This window comes from Symphalangus syndactylus, chromosome 6 (assembly GCF_028878055.3).
Source record: "Symphalangus syndactylus isolate Jambi chromosome 6, NHGRI_mSymSyn1-v2.1_pri, whole genome shotgun sequence".
NCBI lineage: Eukaryota > Metazoa > Chordata > Mammalia > Primates > Hylobatidae > Symphalangus > Symphalangus syndactylus.
The window spans coordinates 102367491-102385552 of NC_072428.2; the positions used below are offsets into that span (position 1 = coordinate 102367491).

At 42.0% G+C, this 18062-nt stretch overlaps 2 protein-coding genes across 6 annotated transcripts in view; one reads left to right on the top strand and one right to left on the bottom strand.

Moving 5' to 3' along the window:
* Positions 1-16065, bottom strand: part of DOCK4 (dedicator of cytokinesis 4) — a 472131-nt gene extending 456066 nt beyond the window's left edge. For all 5 annotated transcript variants that reach the window (XM_063642121.1, XM_055283724.2, XM_063642120.1 and 2 more), the window contains exon 1: positions 15711-16065. In XM_063642121.1, coding sequence (XP_063498191.1) covers positions 15711-15747 — 37 coding nt within the window. In that variant the 5' untranslated portion in view covers positions 15748-16065. The remainder of the gene's footprint in view (positions 1-15710) is intronic.
* Positions 16066-16184: 119 nt separating this feature from the next.
* The window catches only part of ZNF277 (zinc finger protein 277), a 139182-nt gene continuing 137304 nt past the window's right edge, over positions 16185-18062 (top strand). Inside the window, exon 1 of the mRNA XM_055283726.2 lies at positions 16185-16417. Coding sequence (XP_055139701.1) covers positions 16327-16417 — 91 coding nt within the window. The 5' untranslated portion in view covers positions 16185-16326. The remainder of the gene's footprint in view (positions 16418-18062) is intronic.

Genomic DNA, 18062 nt, shown 5'->3' on the forward strand with positions numbered 1-18062 from the left:
AAATTAAAGATTTTGTTTTTTACAAGTGAACTACATCAACAAATTTGCTTTATGAAAAAGGTCACTTGTGGCTTAAGTCCAAAGCATGTACTAGAGAAAGGAGAATGCAGAAAAGGAGAAAGATTAGAAGACTACAGCAGTAATTCAGACCAAAGAGGTACCTATTAAGCACACCAAGGAGCACACCAGCTCCTTGGACAGGTAGGACAGGGCTTCTCTGAGCACAGATGAAGCAGAATGCGAAGCCCCAGGTCCCAGTAGAGCAAGGGCTTCCAATATCAGAACCACAAGCCTCAGAGCTCAGGGTTTCTCTTGCTCCTCCAATGAATGGGAATCCTCCCTTTTTTCTATCCCCCTACCTACTAGGCATCCCTGTTACTGCAGGTTTCTTGTTTTGTTTGTTTCAGACAGGGCCTCACTATGTCGCCCAGGCTAGAGTGCAGTAGCTAGTCACAGGTGGGATCATAGCTCACTGCAGCCTCAAACTCCAGGGCTCAAGCGACCCTCCTGCCTCAGCCTCCCAAGTAGCTGGGACAAGTGTGAGCCATCACACCAGCCATGAATTTTATTTTCACTCCAGGGTTCCTCCCTGCTCCTGGTCCATCCTCACTCAAACACGCACAAATTTATTCCCTTCACGTCACTCAGCACTGTTTGGTCCTTGGCTCCCATTTCCCTATTTCTTCCTACCCCTCTAGTACCCATCCCCATCTCCTGAGGCACCTAGTGGCTCCTCTGTCACCACTGTTCCCCACACCCCCACCCATCAGCAGTCAGCACACTGACTGACCATCACTACCACAGACCAATGCTAGAGTAAAAAGACAACATGGGGACTTATTTCACATAATACTGGTATTAACACTAGTATTTTATTTAAAAAGTAAAGTATAGTGAGCAATTTCTTCAGCACTGCCCATAGAACCCCAAAGCCTGGGGCTGTGCCTCCAGATTCTGACCCTAGGTCTTATGTACAAAGGTGTGATACCATGAAGGGACCACATGCTTCAGGCTGGGACAGATGAGTGCCTGAATCTCAGCCCTTCATAGGTGGGTCCCCTGCAACAAATTACTGGCCCTCTCTAGGTCTGCTGTAAGGCTGGAGTACGTGCACGGGGCCAATCACACAGGCCCAGCCCTTGGTAAGCATTCATCCTAAATTTGGGTTTTCCTCTGCCTGGCCACTCTCATTTTTCTGTAATTTAAATATGGATATGTTTAAATTATATACTATATAATATTACATACTATATATACTTATATAATATAATTATATATAAGTATACTTAAATATTATATATTATATAGTATATAACTTAAACATAGTATAATTTAAATAAGTACAGTATATATACAGTGTTTGTGTGTATATAGTGTGTATATATAATTATATACTACAGTTTCTATTTATCCTTCCCGAAATCTCTTGAAGGAGAAGAATCAATCCTAAATCCACCTTTCTTCCTCTGCCCAGTCTTAGAAGAAATCACACACAAAAAAAGACAAACCATTTTCCAAGATACTTAACATCGGTCAGGTGACAGGAATAAGAGGGGACAAGGGGGAGGGGAGGGGGAGGAGGTGGAAATTACCCAAAAGGAAGAGGAAGAAGGTTTTCCAGATATTTAAAATGTGATTCCACTCAGCTGTTTATCTTGGGCGATCTTAGCAGCCAGTGACTCACTGCTATGGGAAGTATCTCAATATGAAACTTCTATTCTTTTGTAGAAGTTCTGAGTCTTCCAGGATATGAGACACTCTTTCCTCCTCAGGGCTGTTTCTTCAGGTGCACAAGTGAATAATATCATCACCATCCCAAGTCCTTATCTTCATTTTAAAGCTTGAAGGGGAAATATCTGTCTTGTCTTTCACACTGATTTATCTGTGATACTTCATGTACTCCCTTACGGTGTATTTAAAAAAAAAATCAGGGTAACATCTATCTTGAAGAAATGTTGTTCAAAGTAAATGAGATAAAACTATGAAACATTTCTAGCTCCTTCACTTGTCCAGTCATCCAGTTCTATATCTCTTTGGATGCTCATCAAGCTAGCATATTGCCTTATACATTGTAAGCATATACCGTAAATAATCACCCAACAGAAGTTTTTTTTTACCAACATGTTGTAAAATATGCCCTTATGCTTGTCACTAAGAAAAAAAAATGCAACAAGTAAATCTTTGGAGGAATGTACTAGCTACTCTCAGGAAACACATACTTAAGGATAGTAGAAAAAGAAAAGAAATTCCTCCAAATATTGCTTCATTCTCTTCATGGACCTGACATTCAACAGCCAGGACTTCCAAAAACAAAGTACTCCTAACCCAATGCCCCAAACCAAAGTTTCATATAATAAAACTCCCATCTACTTTTAAAAAAATGCTAACCTACATGATTAAACCTGTCACCCTAGGTTTTTATAAAAAACTGTAGCAAAAAGAAATGAAGCATCTGAAGACTCTACCTCTTTTGGTTGCTTTGAAGGCACCCAAAGTGATGTGACAACTCAAGACAATGTGAGCAACTTTGCAAAAATGCCATTATTCAAACAAACAGATACCTGGAGTTATTAGTCGATATCTACCATCAAAAAATCTAACTCAAATGGGTGCAGTCATTTACACTTGTAATCCTAGCACTTTGAGAGGCCAAGGCAGGAGGATCACTTGAGCCCAGGAGTTCAAGGCCAGCCTGAGCAAAACAGTGAGACCCTGTCTCCACGAAAAATGAAAATAAAAATAGCCAGGTGTGGTGGTGCATGCCCATAGTCCCAACTACTTAGAAGGCTAAGGCAGGAGGATCACTTCAGCCTGAGAGATCAAGGCTGCTGTGAGCCATGATCACGCCACTGCATTCCAGCCTGAGCGACAGAGCCAGACCATGTCTTAAAAAAAAAAAAAAAGTCTAGCTCAATTAAGTCTGTGCCTCCAGAGGTGGGCCTGGGGAGTCAGATCTCAAACCACAGAGAGGGCCAACACTAACTACATTGATTACACTGAGGTTGAGGATCCTGCTTCTATTTTTTTTATATCCCTCTTCCTACAATCCCTAATATGTCTTTAACCCTTCTGCTTGGGCTGCCATATAAAGTACCACAGGCTCACTGTTCTGAAGGACGGAAGTCCCAAATCAAGGTCTGGCAGGACTAGTTCCTGGTGAGGACTCTCTTCCTGGCTTGCCACCTTCTTGCTGCACCCTCACATGGCCCTTTCTCATGCTACCTATGAAGAGAGCATGTGAGCTCTCCAGGATCTCTTCTTATAAAGACACAAATCCTGTCAGATCAGGGCCCCACCCTTATGACCTCATTTAATCTTAGTAACCTCCTTACTCCATATATATCCATATTGGGAGTTAGGGCTTCAACATATGAATTTTGGAGGAATACAAACATTCAGTTTATAGCATCCATAAATAAGCAATTATTCCTATTATTCTGTAATTGCTAAATAAAACCTCTTCAAATTGTTGACTCTCTATGTTGAAAGGTCTGTCCTGCACAAATTATCCCTGGGTCCATAGTCCAACAGGACAGAGTTTATAGAACAAAGGAAAAGTGAGCAGTGACACCAACATCAGTCTTCTAAGCAAACATTTCATGGAGAGAACAGAATTTTTACCTTAGGTGAATTCATCTGAAGTTGTTTCAACAAATTAAAAGAGCAATTAGAGCTCCCTTTCAAAGACTTAGACCCCACAGCTATATGAAAGCACATCTTCACTGTGGTTACTGGAACATGAACACAGCAGTGACATCACAGGCAGTCAAACTGGTATAACAAGGAAAGCTACTTTAAAATTTTGAAACAGAGTACTTTCTGCACATAAATGACAAACTAAATTCAGGCTGTCCAGACTCAACTTCTACCAGTCCAGCCTCTAATCCTGAAAGGAAAGCCCACAAAGGAAATAATGTTCGGCTTATAGAAGAACTTACATAATTATTTTCTGATTATAAAAGAAATTCATGCTAATTTAAGAAATTACTAGAAAGTATGAAATTAAAAATAAGCCATCTCCTCAATTATAACAATTGGTTGTAAGAACATTACAGGTAATGTGTATGCCAATTCTTCACCTCTGATAAGTATTTTCCCATTTTAAAACTCATTACAATAATTTCTACATAGTGTATATATGATATTGCCTAACCTGGGGCAAAGAACATAAATATTTAGTCTTCTGAATCAATTTCTATAACTATGAATGAGAGTATTAAAGGAGATTTTACATACAATTAATACAAATATAGTTCTCCTAAAAAAACAAACTGGAGGCCGGGCGCAGTGGCTCACGCCTGTAATTCCAGCCCTTTGGGAGGCCAAGGTGGGCAGATCACCTGAGGTCAGGAGTTCAAGACCAGCCTGGCCAACATGGTGAAACCCCATCTCTACTAAAAATACAAAACTTTGCTGGGCACAGTGGTGGGTGCCTATAATCCCAGCTACTCGGGAGGCTGAGACAGGAGAATCACTTGAACCTGGGAGGCAGATGTTGCAGTGAGCCAAAATTGTGCCACTGCACTCCAGCCTGGGTGACAGAGTGAGACTCCATCTCAAAAAATAAACAAACTAGCAAACAAACTGGAGAAGGGGCAAACCTTTACTATGTGTGCAATTTTTTAGGAATCAGATCTTATTCTTAATGTTTTTCATCCAGACTACTGGAGAAAACCTCAGAGGTTTCTTCTCTCTTCATTCTTTATAGAACTGCCTGTTGATGTTTTGGGTTTTCCTGTTTCTTTGAGACCCTGGCTAACCCCTGAGCCTGTTATCAAGGCAGCTTCACAAGCTCCTCAACCAACTTTGGCTACCAGAGGAGAATGGAGAACAGGTTCTCTCCTCTCCCCAGGAAGTGAATAATGTTTCATCCAGGATCTCGGTTGGGGCTATTTTCAGTTGCCTTATGTACATGCATCCCCACGTTCCCAAACCTGCCTACTTCTGGTTGCCAACAATGGATGAGATTATTCCATTTTGGAGAAAAAAAAAAAATAAGACATAGAACCAAATCTCCACATTTCTGCTTAAAGACTTCAGGGAGAAATTTTTGGTTAATGTCCAACTGATAGCCTAATAAACAGCAAATTTCTCGGTTTGGGAAAATGTTTCACAACTTGGGAGATAAGTTGTTAGCAAATTCAACCAGGAAAACTTTCAAATTTCATATCCAGAAGGGTTCCCACCAACCACCCTCCCACCAACCTTCTCTCTCTGGCACACTCAGAGGGGACACAAATGGGGGAGGAGAACAGATACACATGTGTTAGTAGTTTCCAATAGCCTCCCATGTAAATGTCATGCGCTCCCCTCTTCCTCACTCTCCCGTTTTCTTGAGAAACAGCCATGTTTTCGTTCATTGCTAAGTGACAGATACCTGTCCAGATTTAGTTGCTTTCCCGCTTCCATAGAGATGCAAATGTGATCACTGATTAAGGCAACCTGGATCTCGAACCTCTCTACAATGCGAAGGACTGAGCTAAAAATAAAGGTATGGGTTCAATTCTACTTTCAGATCTGCGTTCAAGGCTAGTTGATGTGTACAGCTCCAAGCCAGGTTCCCAGCTGTAAGTTATTATATACCATGTACCATGGTTTCAGGGCAATTCAGATGAAATCATCTCTTATCCCCCTACCTCCTTCTCTGTCATCAATACCCTGCCAGAAAAACTACACTATCTAGTAAGCTTTGTTATTGCAATACTTTGAAGCCAACTCTGAAATCACTGTCCTTATGAAGACCACAGTACACTTCTCAATGGTGAAGTGGCATCTTCTATAGACCTCTTTCCACCCACCTACCCACCTTCCTGTCCCGCTCGTTTCTGAGAGTGGTCATCTCTCAACAGAATTAAAAAGATGGGGTGAAAAGAGAAGGATTACCGATGCTTCCAGCAGTAAATGGCGTGCTCCAAGTTGGATGTATTGACCTGGTCTCTAAGCTGGTGACAGAGAGTGGGGAAGGGGCAATGGGTCTTCCTGTCATCTTTCCAGCCATTGAGGCCTCTCTGTTTAATAAGGGAAAGCCAAAAGAAGCCACCAATAGGTTTTTTTCTCTTTTTAATCCAGCTTTATTGAGGTATTGTTAACTAATACAAATTGTATATATTTAAGTTGTATAAATTGATGTTTATATCACCTTAAATATATATACATACATTGTGAAATGATTACCACAGTCAAACTAATTAACATATCTAGCACCTCACACAGTTCCCTTTTTTTCCTGTGGTGAGAATACTTAAATCTATTCTCTTAGCAAATTTCAAGTATACATTATTATTAACTATAATCACCACGCCGTACCACTGAAAACCAAGAAAACATTGGTTTTCTTCAACCAGTTCCACCTGCCTTAGGGAAATTTCACGTGAATTTTGCCAACAGACTTCCTGTCAGACTTAGTTTTCAATATTATTAATGTTTGCCTCTTTCTGTGAATTTATTGTTATTTCACTGATTAGTTAGGAGAGCCTACATGAGGGGAAGGGAACCTAGTGCCATCATAAGCTAGAATTCCTTCCTTTAAATCACTTATTTTTCAGGAGTGCCATAGTATAACTTTAAGAATTCTTGTGGTTCCTAAGAGGTATTATATATTTACCAAAAAAAAAAAAAAAAAAAACTGTATGTACAAAATCTACTGCTTTATATATTGAAGCACTTTTCCATTTTTAGATGAGTGCGTGTTCTTAAATGCTGTTTCAGGGATGTATAAATCTTGTTCACTGAAATATTATTTGTGCACTCTGTTTTTCAACATGCTTATTGGGAAATCTCACAAACGTGCACAATCTGGCATGAAATATTTGTTTGGGAGAAAACTGTCACAGACATAGAAATAACTAATGCCTTAGCCAGGCAACGCCCTAGAAGGAAGCAAGAAAAGACCATAAAATGTAGTTTACTACCAACTCTAAATGGACAGCTAATATTTGTTACTTGAGAATCCTTTGTACCCATATTAATAAAATGCCTCGAGATGACTGCTGTTTGAAATTTGGGGTCTGTCATGTTAAAACTTAGAATGAACAGGCAGACTACATAATCAAAGTCAAAGCAATTAGCGAAGTCTCATTTAGACCCATTACTTCAGCCTTCACTCATAAGCCAAATAATCTTTAATCACACTCTTCAGCACAGAACTTCTCTTTTTTGCTGCAGACTCACTTTCTACTAGATCTCATCACCTGAATGTTTTGCAGGTATCTCAAAAATTGCAGGTATCCCAAACTCAAGGTGGCCAAACAAAAATCTTCATCTTACATAAGCCTGACCTGCCTAGGAAAAAAAAAAAAAAAATTGGTTCTTTTGTTGAATGGCACCTGTATTCATCCAGGCATCCAAGCCAAAAACAGGAAGACATCTGCTAAAAATCACGTTTATATCCCCCCAAAATTCACATATTGAAACTGTAATCCTCGGTGTGATGGTATTTGGAGATGGGGGACTTGGGGAGGTAATTAGGCCATGAGGGGGAGCCTTCATGATGGGATTAGTGCCTTTATAAGAAGAGATGAGAGAAAGCTTGCTTCCTTTCCTCCTCATGACCCCTTCCCCCCACCCACGTGAAGATACAGCAAGAAGATGTCCACCTGCAAACCGGGAAGAAGGCTCTCACCAGGAACTGACTCAGCCAACACCTTGATCTTGGACTTCCTAGCCTGCAGAACTGTGAGAAATAAATTTCTTTTGTTTAAACTATCCAGTCTACATTTGTTATAGTATCCTGAGCTAAGACAACATCCTAAACTTCTTCCTTACTTTAACTCCTCATATCTGATGACCAAACCTGTTGCTTTCATTTCCTACATATGTCTTAGATCTATCCACACTTCACCATGACAATGACTGCTAACCTGATTCACGGACTTATCTCTCACCTCAGTTACTGCAATGCCTCTCTTTACTCATTTTTATGCCACCTCTTCCTTCATAAATAACAATATGTAATTTAAAATTCAATACTGCTCATATTTCCAAAGTTTTTTTAAAAGAAGAATTTACTGATAATCTATATATTCTAACAAAAAAAATTGTTCTTATCTGTGCATCGACTGCCTCTTCTCCATAGGCTACACATTTCATGTAGCTCTAATCATAGTCCATATTTACTCTTCTTTTGTCATTTAACACTATATACCTGGAATATATTTTTGAAATAGTGTTGTTTAGCGGCCGGGCGCGGTGGCTCACGCCTGTAATCCCAGCACTTTGGGAGACCGAGAAGGGCGGATTACGAGGTCAGGAGATCGAGACCGTCCTGGCTAACACTGTGAAACCCCGTCTCTACCACAAATACAAAAAATTAGCCGGGCATGGTGGCGGGCGCCTGTAGTCCCAGTTACTCGGGAGGCTGAGGCAGGAGAATGGCATGAACCCGGGAGGCGGAGCTTGCAGTGAGCCGAGATTGCACCACTGCACTCCAGCCTGGGCGACTGAGCAAGATTCCGTCTCAAAAATAAAAATAAATAAATAGTGTTGTTTATGAAAATATTTCATTTCGTGATTGTCTGATGCTCCAATGTGCCCATAACCAAAACTGATTTAACGACTACATGGTCATGTAAGTTGCTTCACAGACAACACGGCAAGGGACAACTCTGTGCATAAAACGTTTTGTTGCTTTTTTTTTTTTTTGTCACGTAAACTTTAAGGGGTGGCATTACTGATTCAAACTTCTGCTAACCACTGTCATACTAGGTAATGTGGCATAATGGCTAAGAGAACAGTTTCTATGCAAGACAACTTAGGTTCCAATCCTAGCTCCACCACTTACAGTATGACCTTAAACAAGTTACTTAATCCCTCTATGACTCAATTTCCTGTGAAATATGAGTGATAACTGAATCCTCTCTCATGAGGTATCATGAGGATTAAATGACAATATAAGACAAGCTCTTAGAACTGTGCTTGACATGTAGCAAGTGCTCCATAAATGCTATTTTATATTGCAGTTTCCAATAAAAGTTATATAAAACTTTCCAAAAGCATCAGGATTACCATACATTCCTCAGGGTACTGCATATCAGTTTTACTGCAATTACGTTACCAAAGGCATTCCACTTTTTTGATGATTTTTATTTTCTTAGTAGTTACCCAATGTCATCTTAGCACAGCTTTTTTTCAATGCCAGAGAGTTCAAGAGTTGTTCCTTAAGTAAGTTTAAGTTGCTTAAATGAAGCTAGGCTTGGGGAACTTTAATTCCTTATTTTTTTGTCTTATATACTCTAGCCAAGTAAGCATAGAGTTCAGTTTTTTAATAAAACAAGTTATACAAGTTGCCTTGTCTTTCTAATAATGATCAGCAACATAAAAATAGGTACAAAAGAATAGTGAGTGGTAAACCTACAACTGGCAAAGTACCTCAGTAAACCCATTATCTTTATTCTTCTGTTATAGTGACCAGAGAATGTTGTCGAAGGACATGATATAGAAGAGTCTAATATTGGTCATTATGTAATCCTTGTCAAAAAGGTCCTGGTAGGAAGACATACAAGTACTAAAAGAGAAAACTTAAGCAATGTATGTGATGGCTTTAAATATTTGTTCCATCTTTAATAAGAAATACTACAGAAGACAGACTTAGACTTACATTGAAGGAAAAAAGGATAATTAAATTCTTTGTTAAAATAAACCCATGTATCTGACTATCAAAGACAACCACCACCACCACCATCAACTCCTTGCCAATGTCATGAAAGGAACTTCACAGAAACCCAGTAAGATGTGAGTTGCTGTCCTTCTGGTATCACAAATGTAGCATTTAAAGCAGTGTTTTTCAAACTGTGGGTCAGGACCCATTAATAAGTCAATTTAGTGACGAGCATTTTTTTTAATGAAAAAGAATAAAACATTACATAGAGTATAAGCAAGTGCTGTTTCAATTATATGTGTGTGGGGTGGTACTGGGGGATATTTATATATATACTAGGTCAGGAAATTAACTATATTTCTTATGGGTAATAGTCAAACAAGATTAAAAGCTACTAATCTAGAGTTAGTCACTTAATCTCTATGAAACTGTTTTCTCATCTCTTAAATAGAAATTACCATTCAACTTCAAAGGGTAGACTCAGATAAAATAATTTCACTTTTTAACTAAAACATTGTATTACTGTGTTACAGTTACAGCGTTTTAGAAGGGTTTCATTAGAGTTTAATGTTCCTCTGATGTATATACTCACAGCATGAAGTCACTATGATAGAAACACAGACATATTGTATCAAACATAACTCAGAAAATGTTATCTCCTTTTGGAAAAGAATAGAGCTAGAGATAGGAAGTCCTAAATTTCTTGAAATTTTTATAATCTCCCTTGTACTAGCTACCATAACAGCCTCTTAAAAAAACAAACAAACAAACAAAAAAAAACAAGACCATAGAGGAAGGGCAGCATCTCTATGTGGCTTCAGGGGCCTTGTGAAGAACTGTCACTTAGGAGAATGACCAAAAGAGGGGAACATTTTTATAGGCCATTCCCATAGGAGGCCAGATCAAGAACATGAGCTGCCATCCCATTGTCTGTATGGCCCTTCGGTGGTATTTTACTGGGAGGTATAAATCATTCCTCTTCCATTCCCACTTAAAGTTTAGAATCCTGTGTCAGGTTCTAAATGTCACAAACAATCCCAAGCAGCACATTATTATTTAGCTTTACATGCTACGTAGATACATCATGGGACCACTAATAGAAAACACTTTAAGAAACTGTTAGCTAAGAAACTACAAAAAACTAAGAGTAAAGGAAACACATCCTTATTATGCTCTCTCACACACATACGCTATCATTAAAGCACCTTTCTAAGGTGAATGACACCTAACTATCCTGTATGAATACGAGAAGGAACATCTTCCACCAACATAGAAGGGGCTTTAAAAAGGAACATGATTCCTACCCAGATGAGTTCAAAAACCCCTTCAAGAAAAATAGAAGACAGGAATTTATGTGATGACTAAGTGATACTCGCACAATACAATTTACTTTTTAAATGACACGTGACTTCAGATCAGCTTGTTCTGAGTTTTGTTTCTTATAAGGTTCATGGATTTTCTGCACCAATCAATCCAGCCCATGTTCTCCTGTCAAGCTTAACTAAGCTCACACACGTAAAACATCTGGCTAGGTTTGAGGGGTGCAGCCTTCAGCTCAGGAAGATGCCATGACTCATCTGTGAATCTGTGCATAAAAGCCTGTTGGACAAATGAACGCAAAAACATATCTGCAAAGGTCTTAGCTTTCTCCATGAATAATTCCCACCACTTTAAGGCGGGGTGGGGCGGGGGGAGGAATGGGAGGTGTGCTAACAGATGAGGACGTGCAGGAGGTAGAGGTAATCTGAGGAAATTGGTGAGTATGCAATCAAGAATGCTTTAGTCACCATTCTGTGCAATAGATCCACTAAAGCATGTTCCCCCGTCTCATTGAAAGTTTGTACACTTTGATCATCATCTCCACTTTCCCCAACCACCCTCTTCCCTCAGACTCTGGCAACCATCACTTTAATCTCTATATTTATGAAATAAACTTCTTTAGATTCCACATGTAAGCAAGATCATGCAGTACTTACCTTTCTGTGCCAGACTTACACTTACTTCATTTACTATAATATCCTCCACATTACTGAAAATGACAGGATTTTCCCCTTTTTCAAGACTATATAATATTCCATTGTGAATAGATATGACATTCTCTTTATCCATTCATCTGATGATGGACACTTAGGTTGCTTTCATATCTCAGACATTTTCAGAACTGCTTCAATGAACATGGGATAGCAGGTATTTCTTCAGCATACTGATTTCAATTCCTCTGAATATATACCAAGCAGTGGAATTGCCGGATCATATGGTAATTCTATTTTTAGTTCATTGAAGGTCCTCCATGCTGTTTTACATAACAGCTGTATTAATTTACATTCCCACTAACAAGTGCACAGGGTTCCCTTTTCTCTGCACTCTCACCAATACTTGTTACCTTTCATTGTTTTTATACAGCCATTCTAACAGATGTGAGGTGATATCCACAGAATGGAGATACAATAAATAACAATGCATTGTATATTTCAAAAGTGCTAGAATAGATTTTAAATGTTTTTGACACCACAAAAATGGTAATTATATGAGGTGTAATTTGTTAATTAGCCTGATTTAATCACTCCAACTGTAAATGTACATCAAAATATCACACTGTACACCATAAATATATACAGCTGGGTGAGAAGGTGCATGTCAGAAATCCCAGTTACTCAGGAGGCTGAGGTGGGAGTATTGCTTGAGGTGATGAACCAGGAGCTTGAGGCTATGGGCTATAGTGCACTATGGTGGCGCCTATGAATAGCCACTGCACTCCAGGCTGGGCAACAGAGCAAAACCCTGTCTCCAAATTAAAAAGAAAAAAAACGAAAACTTAAAAAATATATAATTATTATTTGTCAAGGAAAATACATTTAAAAAACAAAAAAAAAACAAAATGCTTCAGTCACTGCCCATGGAGCTCCTGCTAGACAGAGAATCAAACAAATTGAGAAAGAGAGCAACCAGCACCTCAGTTCTGGCAGCTTGCCAGGTAGCGTTTGCTTACCTCTGATCTTACTTAAAAACCAAGTGAGATATGTCACAACAAAAGTGTCTCTGTCATAGCAGTCTCAACACAATGAAGATGTTTTTCTAACCAAGGAACACAGTTAGTTGGAAGAGCTCTACAAAATTAGTACTAGGAAAGGCTTTTAGTTAACACTTGCCCCAGACGCTGGGACCCAGAAAGACTGAGTGATTTACCTAAGGTTACACAGCTGGCAGCAGTGTCTAGCCCAGAATCAAGAGCTAACTAGAATCTCCTAAGGTGAAATTGCCTATCACTGTGCCTCTTAACATGTTTTCTAAAAGACAAAGTTCCCTGTTCCTCAGAACTATAACTTCATCACTATACCTTTTCCTAAAATCAGAACACTTACGACTGAGTATTCGTTGTTTTAATGAATGTAATCATTCATTAAATGGGACAGTGCCTATATATCAGATATGAAAAAGAATTTCCGTCTCTGATACATTTAATTACAGATATAAAATTTAAGTAATTTTACCCATGTTTACAGTATGCTGCTTGAAATTTAATCATAAGTATATAAAAGCATAATTATCTCGTACATGAGGGTATATAAAAAGTACCTTTACAGAAATATATAATTTATACTAAAACTTCACATATTCTGTTACAAAGACTGATTTATTTCAAAGAATGAAGAAACTAAATTACTATTACACCTGGTAACAAAAATCTGTGCCCATAAGATCTTTTCTTTAACATCTGTAAGAACTACATGAGAAAAACACAAACATTAACCAAGGTTAAAAGAAAAAACAAACAACTTGCAATATAAGCAGCTACAAACAGTGCTCTCCATGGTGAAAAATAAAGTCCACACATAAGTATCCTAGCAAAAATTTCACTACACAACACACACACACACACACACCTAACAGATGGATTCTAAAAAACAGCTAAGCATTCCACAATCCAAATGCTCAAAAATTAATAATAAAGGTTAATTAACATTCTGGCACATGTGATATTGAGAACAGCAGCAGTAATTTGGGGCAAAAGACCCTCTCTCTGGCTCTCGTCCTTCATCTCATTCAACCTTTTTCTCAATTGTGAGCACACCCTTCTGCCTCCCCTACTCTGCAATCAAATCACAACCACCCAAAACCGAGGTGTCTGCTGCAGCCCAAAACATTTGACTGATAATATCCGGTTTGCCATTCCAGGAAATCCCAGAGTGGTTTTTAAGCCTCTGCCCATAGCTTGTAAAGAAAGGCAAGAGAGGAACTAATCGATACCAGCACCCCAGCTGTGACCTGGCACATGAAGAAATCAAGAAAATAAATCCCATCCATAATCTGTATAATTTAACACTTGGAAGAAAGCAACATCTGGGATCGACTCCAAGCAGGACAGTTTTGCCTGGATGGATCTGAGCTTCCTGCACTGAATGTTAAAGCCGCTTAGCAGGCAATGCCCTCTGGTCCCTCACCAGTCCAGCAAAGGGACTATCTTTTCCCTAGCAAGGGTTAATCTACCTCCCAAAAAAGAGGAGAGTGAGGAGAAGGAAAATAACAACTACTAACATCTACTCCTTGCCAGTAAAGAGGCTGGCAAAGACTCCCCTGACACTTTGAAGGAGGGAAAGCTGGAAACCTTTCCCAAAGGTGGGTTCAGGTCAAACTATTGTCTTGCTAATCAGTCACAATCCAGAATGGAAGCTAATGTGAAACGTGGGAATGACTTTGTTGAATCCTACAGTCCTTTCAATGGACCCCAAAGTCCTATCCCCAGGCAAAGTTGGGAAAAAAAAACAAAAATCCCCTCGGACTACGACTCCCCGGGAAGGCTTTCCAGATTTTTTAAATTGCAGGAAAATGAATTTAGAACCTAAGCAGATATCTACACATCATCTAAATCACTAGACCTGTCCTCAATTTTAAAACACACACACACACACAAAGTACACCAGTCGGCTGAACAGGGCATTATAAGAAATAAAGAGTGTTAGTAAAATCCATAATGCTTTCTCTCTGTTAGACCTTCTGGGAGGTTATAATTGCATTTGGCCGGCTGCAGGCTTTTGGGAGAGCCTGGCTTCTTAATAGTCTCAACCCTAAAACGAGTAACTGTCAAGGGGCGACCCAGCTGAAATCAAACAACAAAAACGGGAACTGTAACCCGCCTGAAATCGGAGGAGGAAAAGGGAGACTCCTGTATTCATCAGTCAACATTAATGTCCTTTGTTGTTCACCTTTACACAGAACAGCGAGCGCTATCCTGTTCCTTTTTCTCCGAACGCCAGTGTCAGGGTACGCTTTCCTAAAAGCTATCTCCCTGCCCCCAAGAACCAGGCTTTCCGATCCCCCTCCCCATTATCACTCAGCAGCCCTGTACCGCCACACCGCCCCCACTGCGCTCACCCGGGGTCGAGAGGGTGGCCAGCAGTAAAAACACTGCTGAAATACCCGTTCTCCTCCAAAGACCAAAGAACCGAGCGGCGCAGATGTTGAAATTTACCAATGCCCCCGCCCCGCAACATACACACCCCATAAACCCGGGATCGCAGGGAGAGAGGAGGGTCAGAGAGGGCTCAGCCTGTCAGAGCGGCTCTCTCCAGGACCCTGCCACATTCCACACTCCGGGAATGTCGATCCGAGCCAGAGGGAAGGGTTTGCGCCTCCCTACTCTTTTGGGGGTGTTCTCTCTGCCCGAGTGTTGTCTCCCTCTCCCCCCAGAGGAACCGTTGCAGCTCCCTGTCGCTTTAGGGAAGAAGGGTAAGGAAGGAGAGAAACCCCGTTCGCCTCCTCTTCCAACTTGACACACACATACACACGCGCGCACACACACACACACACACACGCCCAGTCGCCACTCCAAACTCCGCAGGCAGAGCCCGAAACGAGCGGGCCGGCCGCGCGCTACCCCAAGCTGTGCAGGCGCTCGGGGAACCAGTGAGGGGCGCGCCGAGCAGGCGGTGCGGGGCGAGAGCCTGGTGCGCAGCCCTCTGCCTGGAGCTGGCTCGGCAGAGCCCCGTACCCGCTGCGCGATGCCAGGATTAGGCATTTTCAACCGGGCGGAGCGAGATGGGCGCGGGGGCAAGGACGAGAAATGCGCACTGGCTCGGGCCAGAGCAGAATAAAAGTTCGCCCCGCGGAGACTCACCCACGCCGTATTTCTCGTGCTCCGTAGGTATCCACATGGCTAAAGGGGCTCCCGGGTCTTCAGGCTTTGTAATCCCCGCGCCCCTTCTCCGGCTCACAACAATGCACAGTCCCCGAGCAGCGCTGCAGTGCCGGAGCCCGGCGGCTTCGCGCGGGCTGCGGGCGCTGGGCAGGATCTGTGCTGGAGGTTCCCGAGCCCAGCGTTGACACTGCGCCGCCCGCAGCTCTCCTGGCGGCGGCTGCTCACAGTCCTCCGACGCGCTCCCGGGGACCCGGCGGCGCAGTCATTGTTCTGATTCACTGAACTAAGCGAACACGCCGGGGGACTCTCCGGCTCACCCCCGCCCGCCAGCGCCTAGTCCCGCCCTCCCGTCTCAGGGCCCCGCAGCACGCTGGGAATTGTAGTTCTGGGCCTCCCCATCCCGGAAGTGGGCGCGGCAATTGTGGTTCGGGGCGGGGATTCAGTTTTACTCATTACGTCCTATTGGTCCAGAGCGTGGCGTAGGCATGGAGAAAACATCCCGTCGACGGGGAGTTCGCCTCCAGTAGCGTTTCTATTGGTGCCACCCCCGCCTCCGCCCCGCCCCGCGGCCCTCCCTTTTCTTCTCTGCCGGGTAATGGCTGCTTCCAAGACCCAGGGGGCTGTCGCCCGAATGCAGGAAGACCGTGATGGGAGCTGCAGCACAGTCGGGGGTGTAGGTTATGGGGGTGAGTACGGTGCCCCGGAGGCGCGGCTGATGTGTCTTCCTTTCTCTATGACTGGGAGTGCAACGGACCTCTGGTCTGACCCTAGGAGCCGTTCAGCTCTGGGCCACCTGGGTTCAATTGGGCCCCACGGGTGGTGGCCCAGCGGGATGGGTTGGAGCCGGGGGTGGCTACTTGGTTGGGGCTGCGCGGGGATGGCGCAGAGAATGCCAGGAAATGGCCTTTCCCTCCGCCGGGGAAGCTCCCTGAGCGTTTGTCTTCTGGTTTGGAGCTCCCAGTTTTGCGCTAGCTGCTGTGTGTGTTTGGTTCAGGTCTGGTTCGCGCGCGTGTGTTTGTAACTTTGGGATTAGCAGCTCTTTCTCCTCACCAGTACACTGCCTCGGTTTGCTTGGCTTGACCTCACAGATGGGTTTTATTTAGCTTCCGAAGAATTTCCAGTCGCAGACTGGTGGTCACTGCTCTCCACTCTACAGATTTGCCCAGTTTGTGGCCGAAGTGACCTCTGAAGGGAAAGTGTGTGTATCTCACAATCTCTCTGTAGATAATTAACTGCTCTGGGTGTTCTCCAGATTTGTATGTGGAGCCTGAGAGATCTTCCCAGTCTCTGGGTCCTTAGAGAAAGAAAAGGAAAGTGATAGATAATTTGCACTGGTGGCTTCAAAGAACATTTGAAAAGGGTTTTGAAAATCATCACAACTTTGGCTGTACCTGACTTTCAAGTTGTCCTGTGATCCACTGTAGGAATAAAAAACCAAATTTTGAAAGCTGCAGGTGGATTGTGTTTAGGACTCTTACCTTTGGTCTATCCCTCCCCCATTCCCCCCACCCCATTTTTGTCTTGATGTGTAATTTAGCACAAGTTGTCTTTTTCTGATGAACATGGTTTGGGGCTTAAATATAGTTCTCAGACTATTGAGACTTTGTTTTTCGGTTTATTTGTTTTTGCTTTCACAGTTAAATTGATAGCATCTTAAATGTTTACCTCAGCGGCACAGAGATGAAGTGCAGTTTTTCCCATTTCCCAACAGTGGAACTCCATACTCTGAAATTATTTTAGTACCTCTACCAAACAAATCTTTGGTAGTCTCCTGAGTTAAATATTGAGTTTAACACCCTAATCCTTTATTTTTGGGTTGGTTATATATTGGGCTATCTGATGGTAACAGACTATTACAGTTTCCCAGATTCTCAAAGTTCCAGAGGGCTACCAGTTTAAGATCTAAACATATACTCTTTGGTGAATTTATCTCACAGTCTAACTTATTTTAAAAAATGGCCAGAAACGGTGGCTCACGCCTGTAATACCAGCACTTTGGGAGGCCGAGGTGAGCGGATCACAAGGTCAGGAGTTCGAGACCAGCCTGGCCAATATGGTGAAACCCCGTCTCTACTAAAAATACAAAAATTAGCCGGGCGTGGTGGCGGATGCCTGTAGTCCCAGCTACTCGGGAGGCTGAGGCAGGAGAATCGCTTGAACCTGGGAGGCGGAGGTTGCGGTGAGCCGTGATCCACCACTGCACTCCAGCCTGGGAGACAGAGCAAGACTCTGTATCAAAAACAAAAACAAAAAAAAAAGGATATGCCTTTCAAAAATGTAAAATATTTAAAAATATTTATTTTTAGATTTTACAAGTTTAAAAGTTTTTAA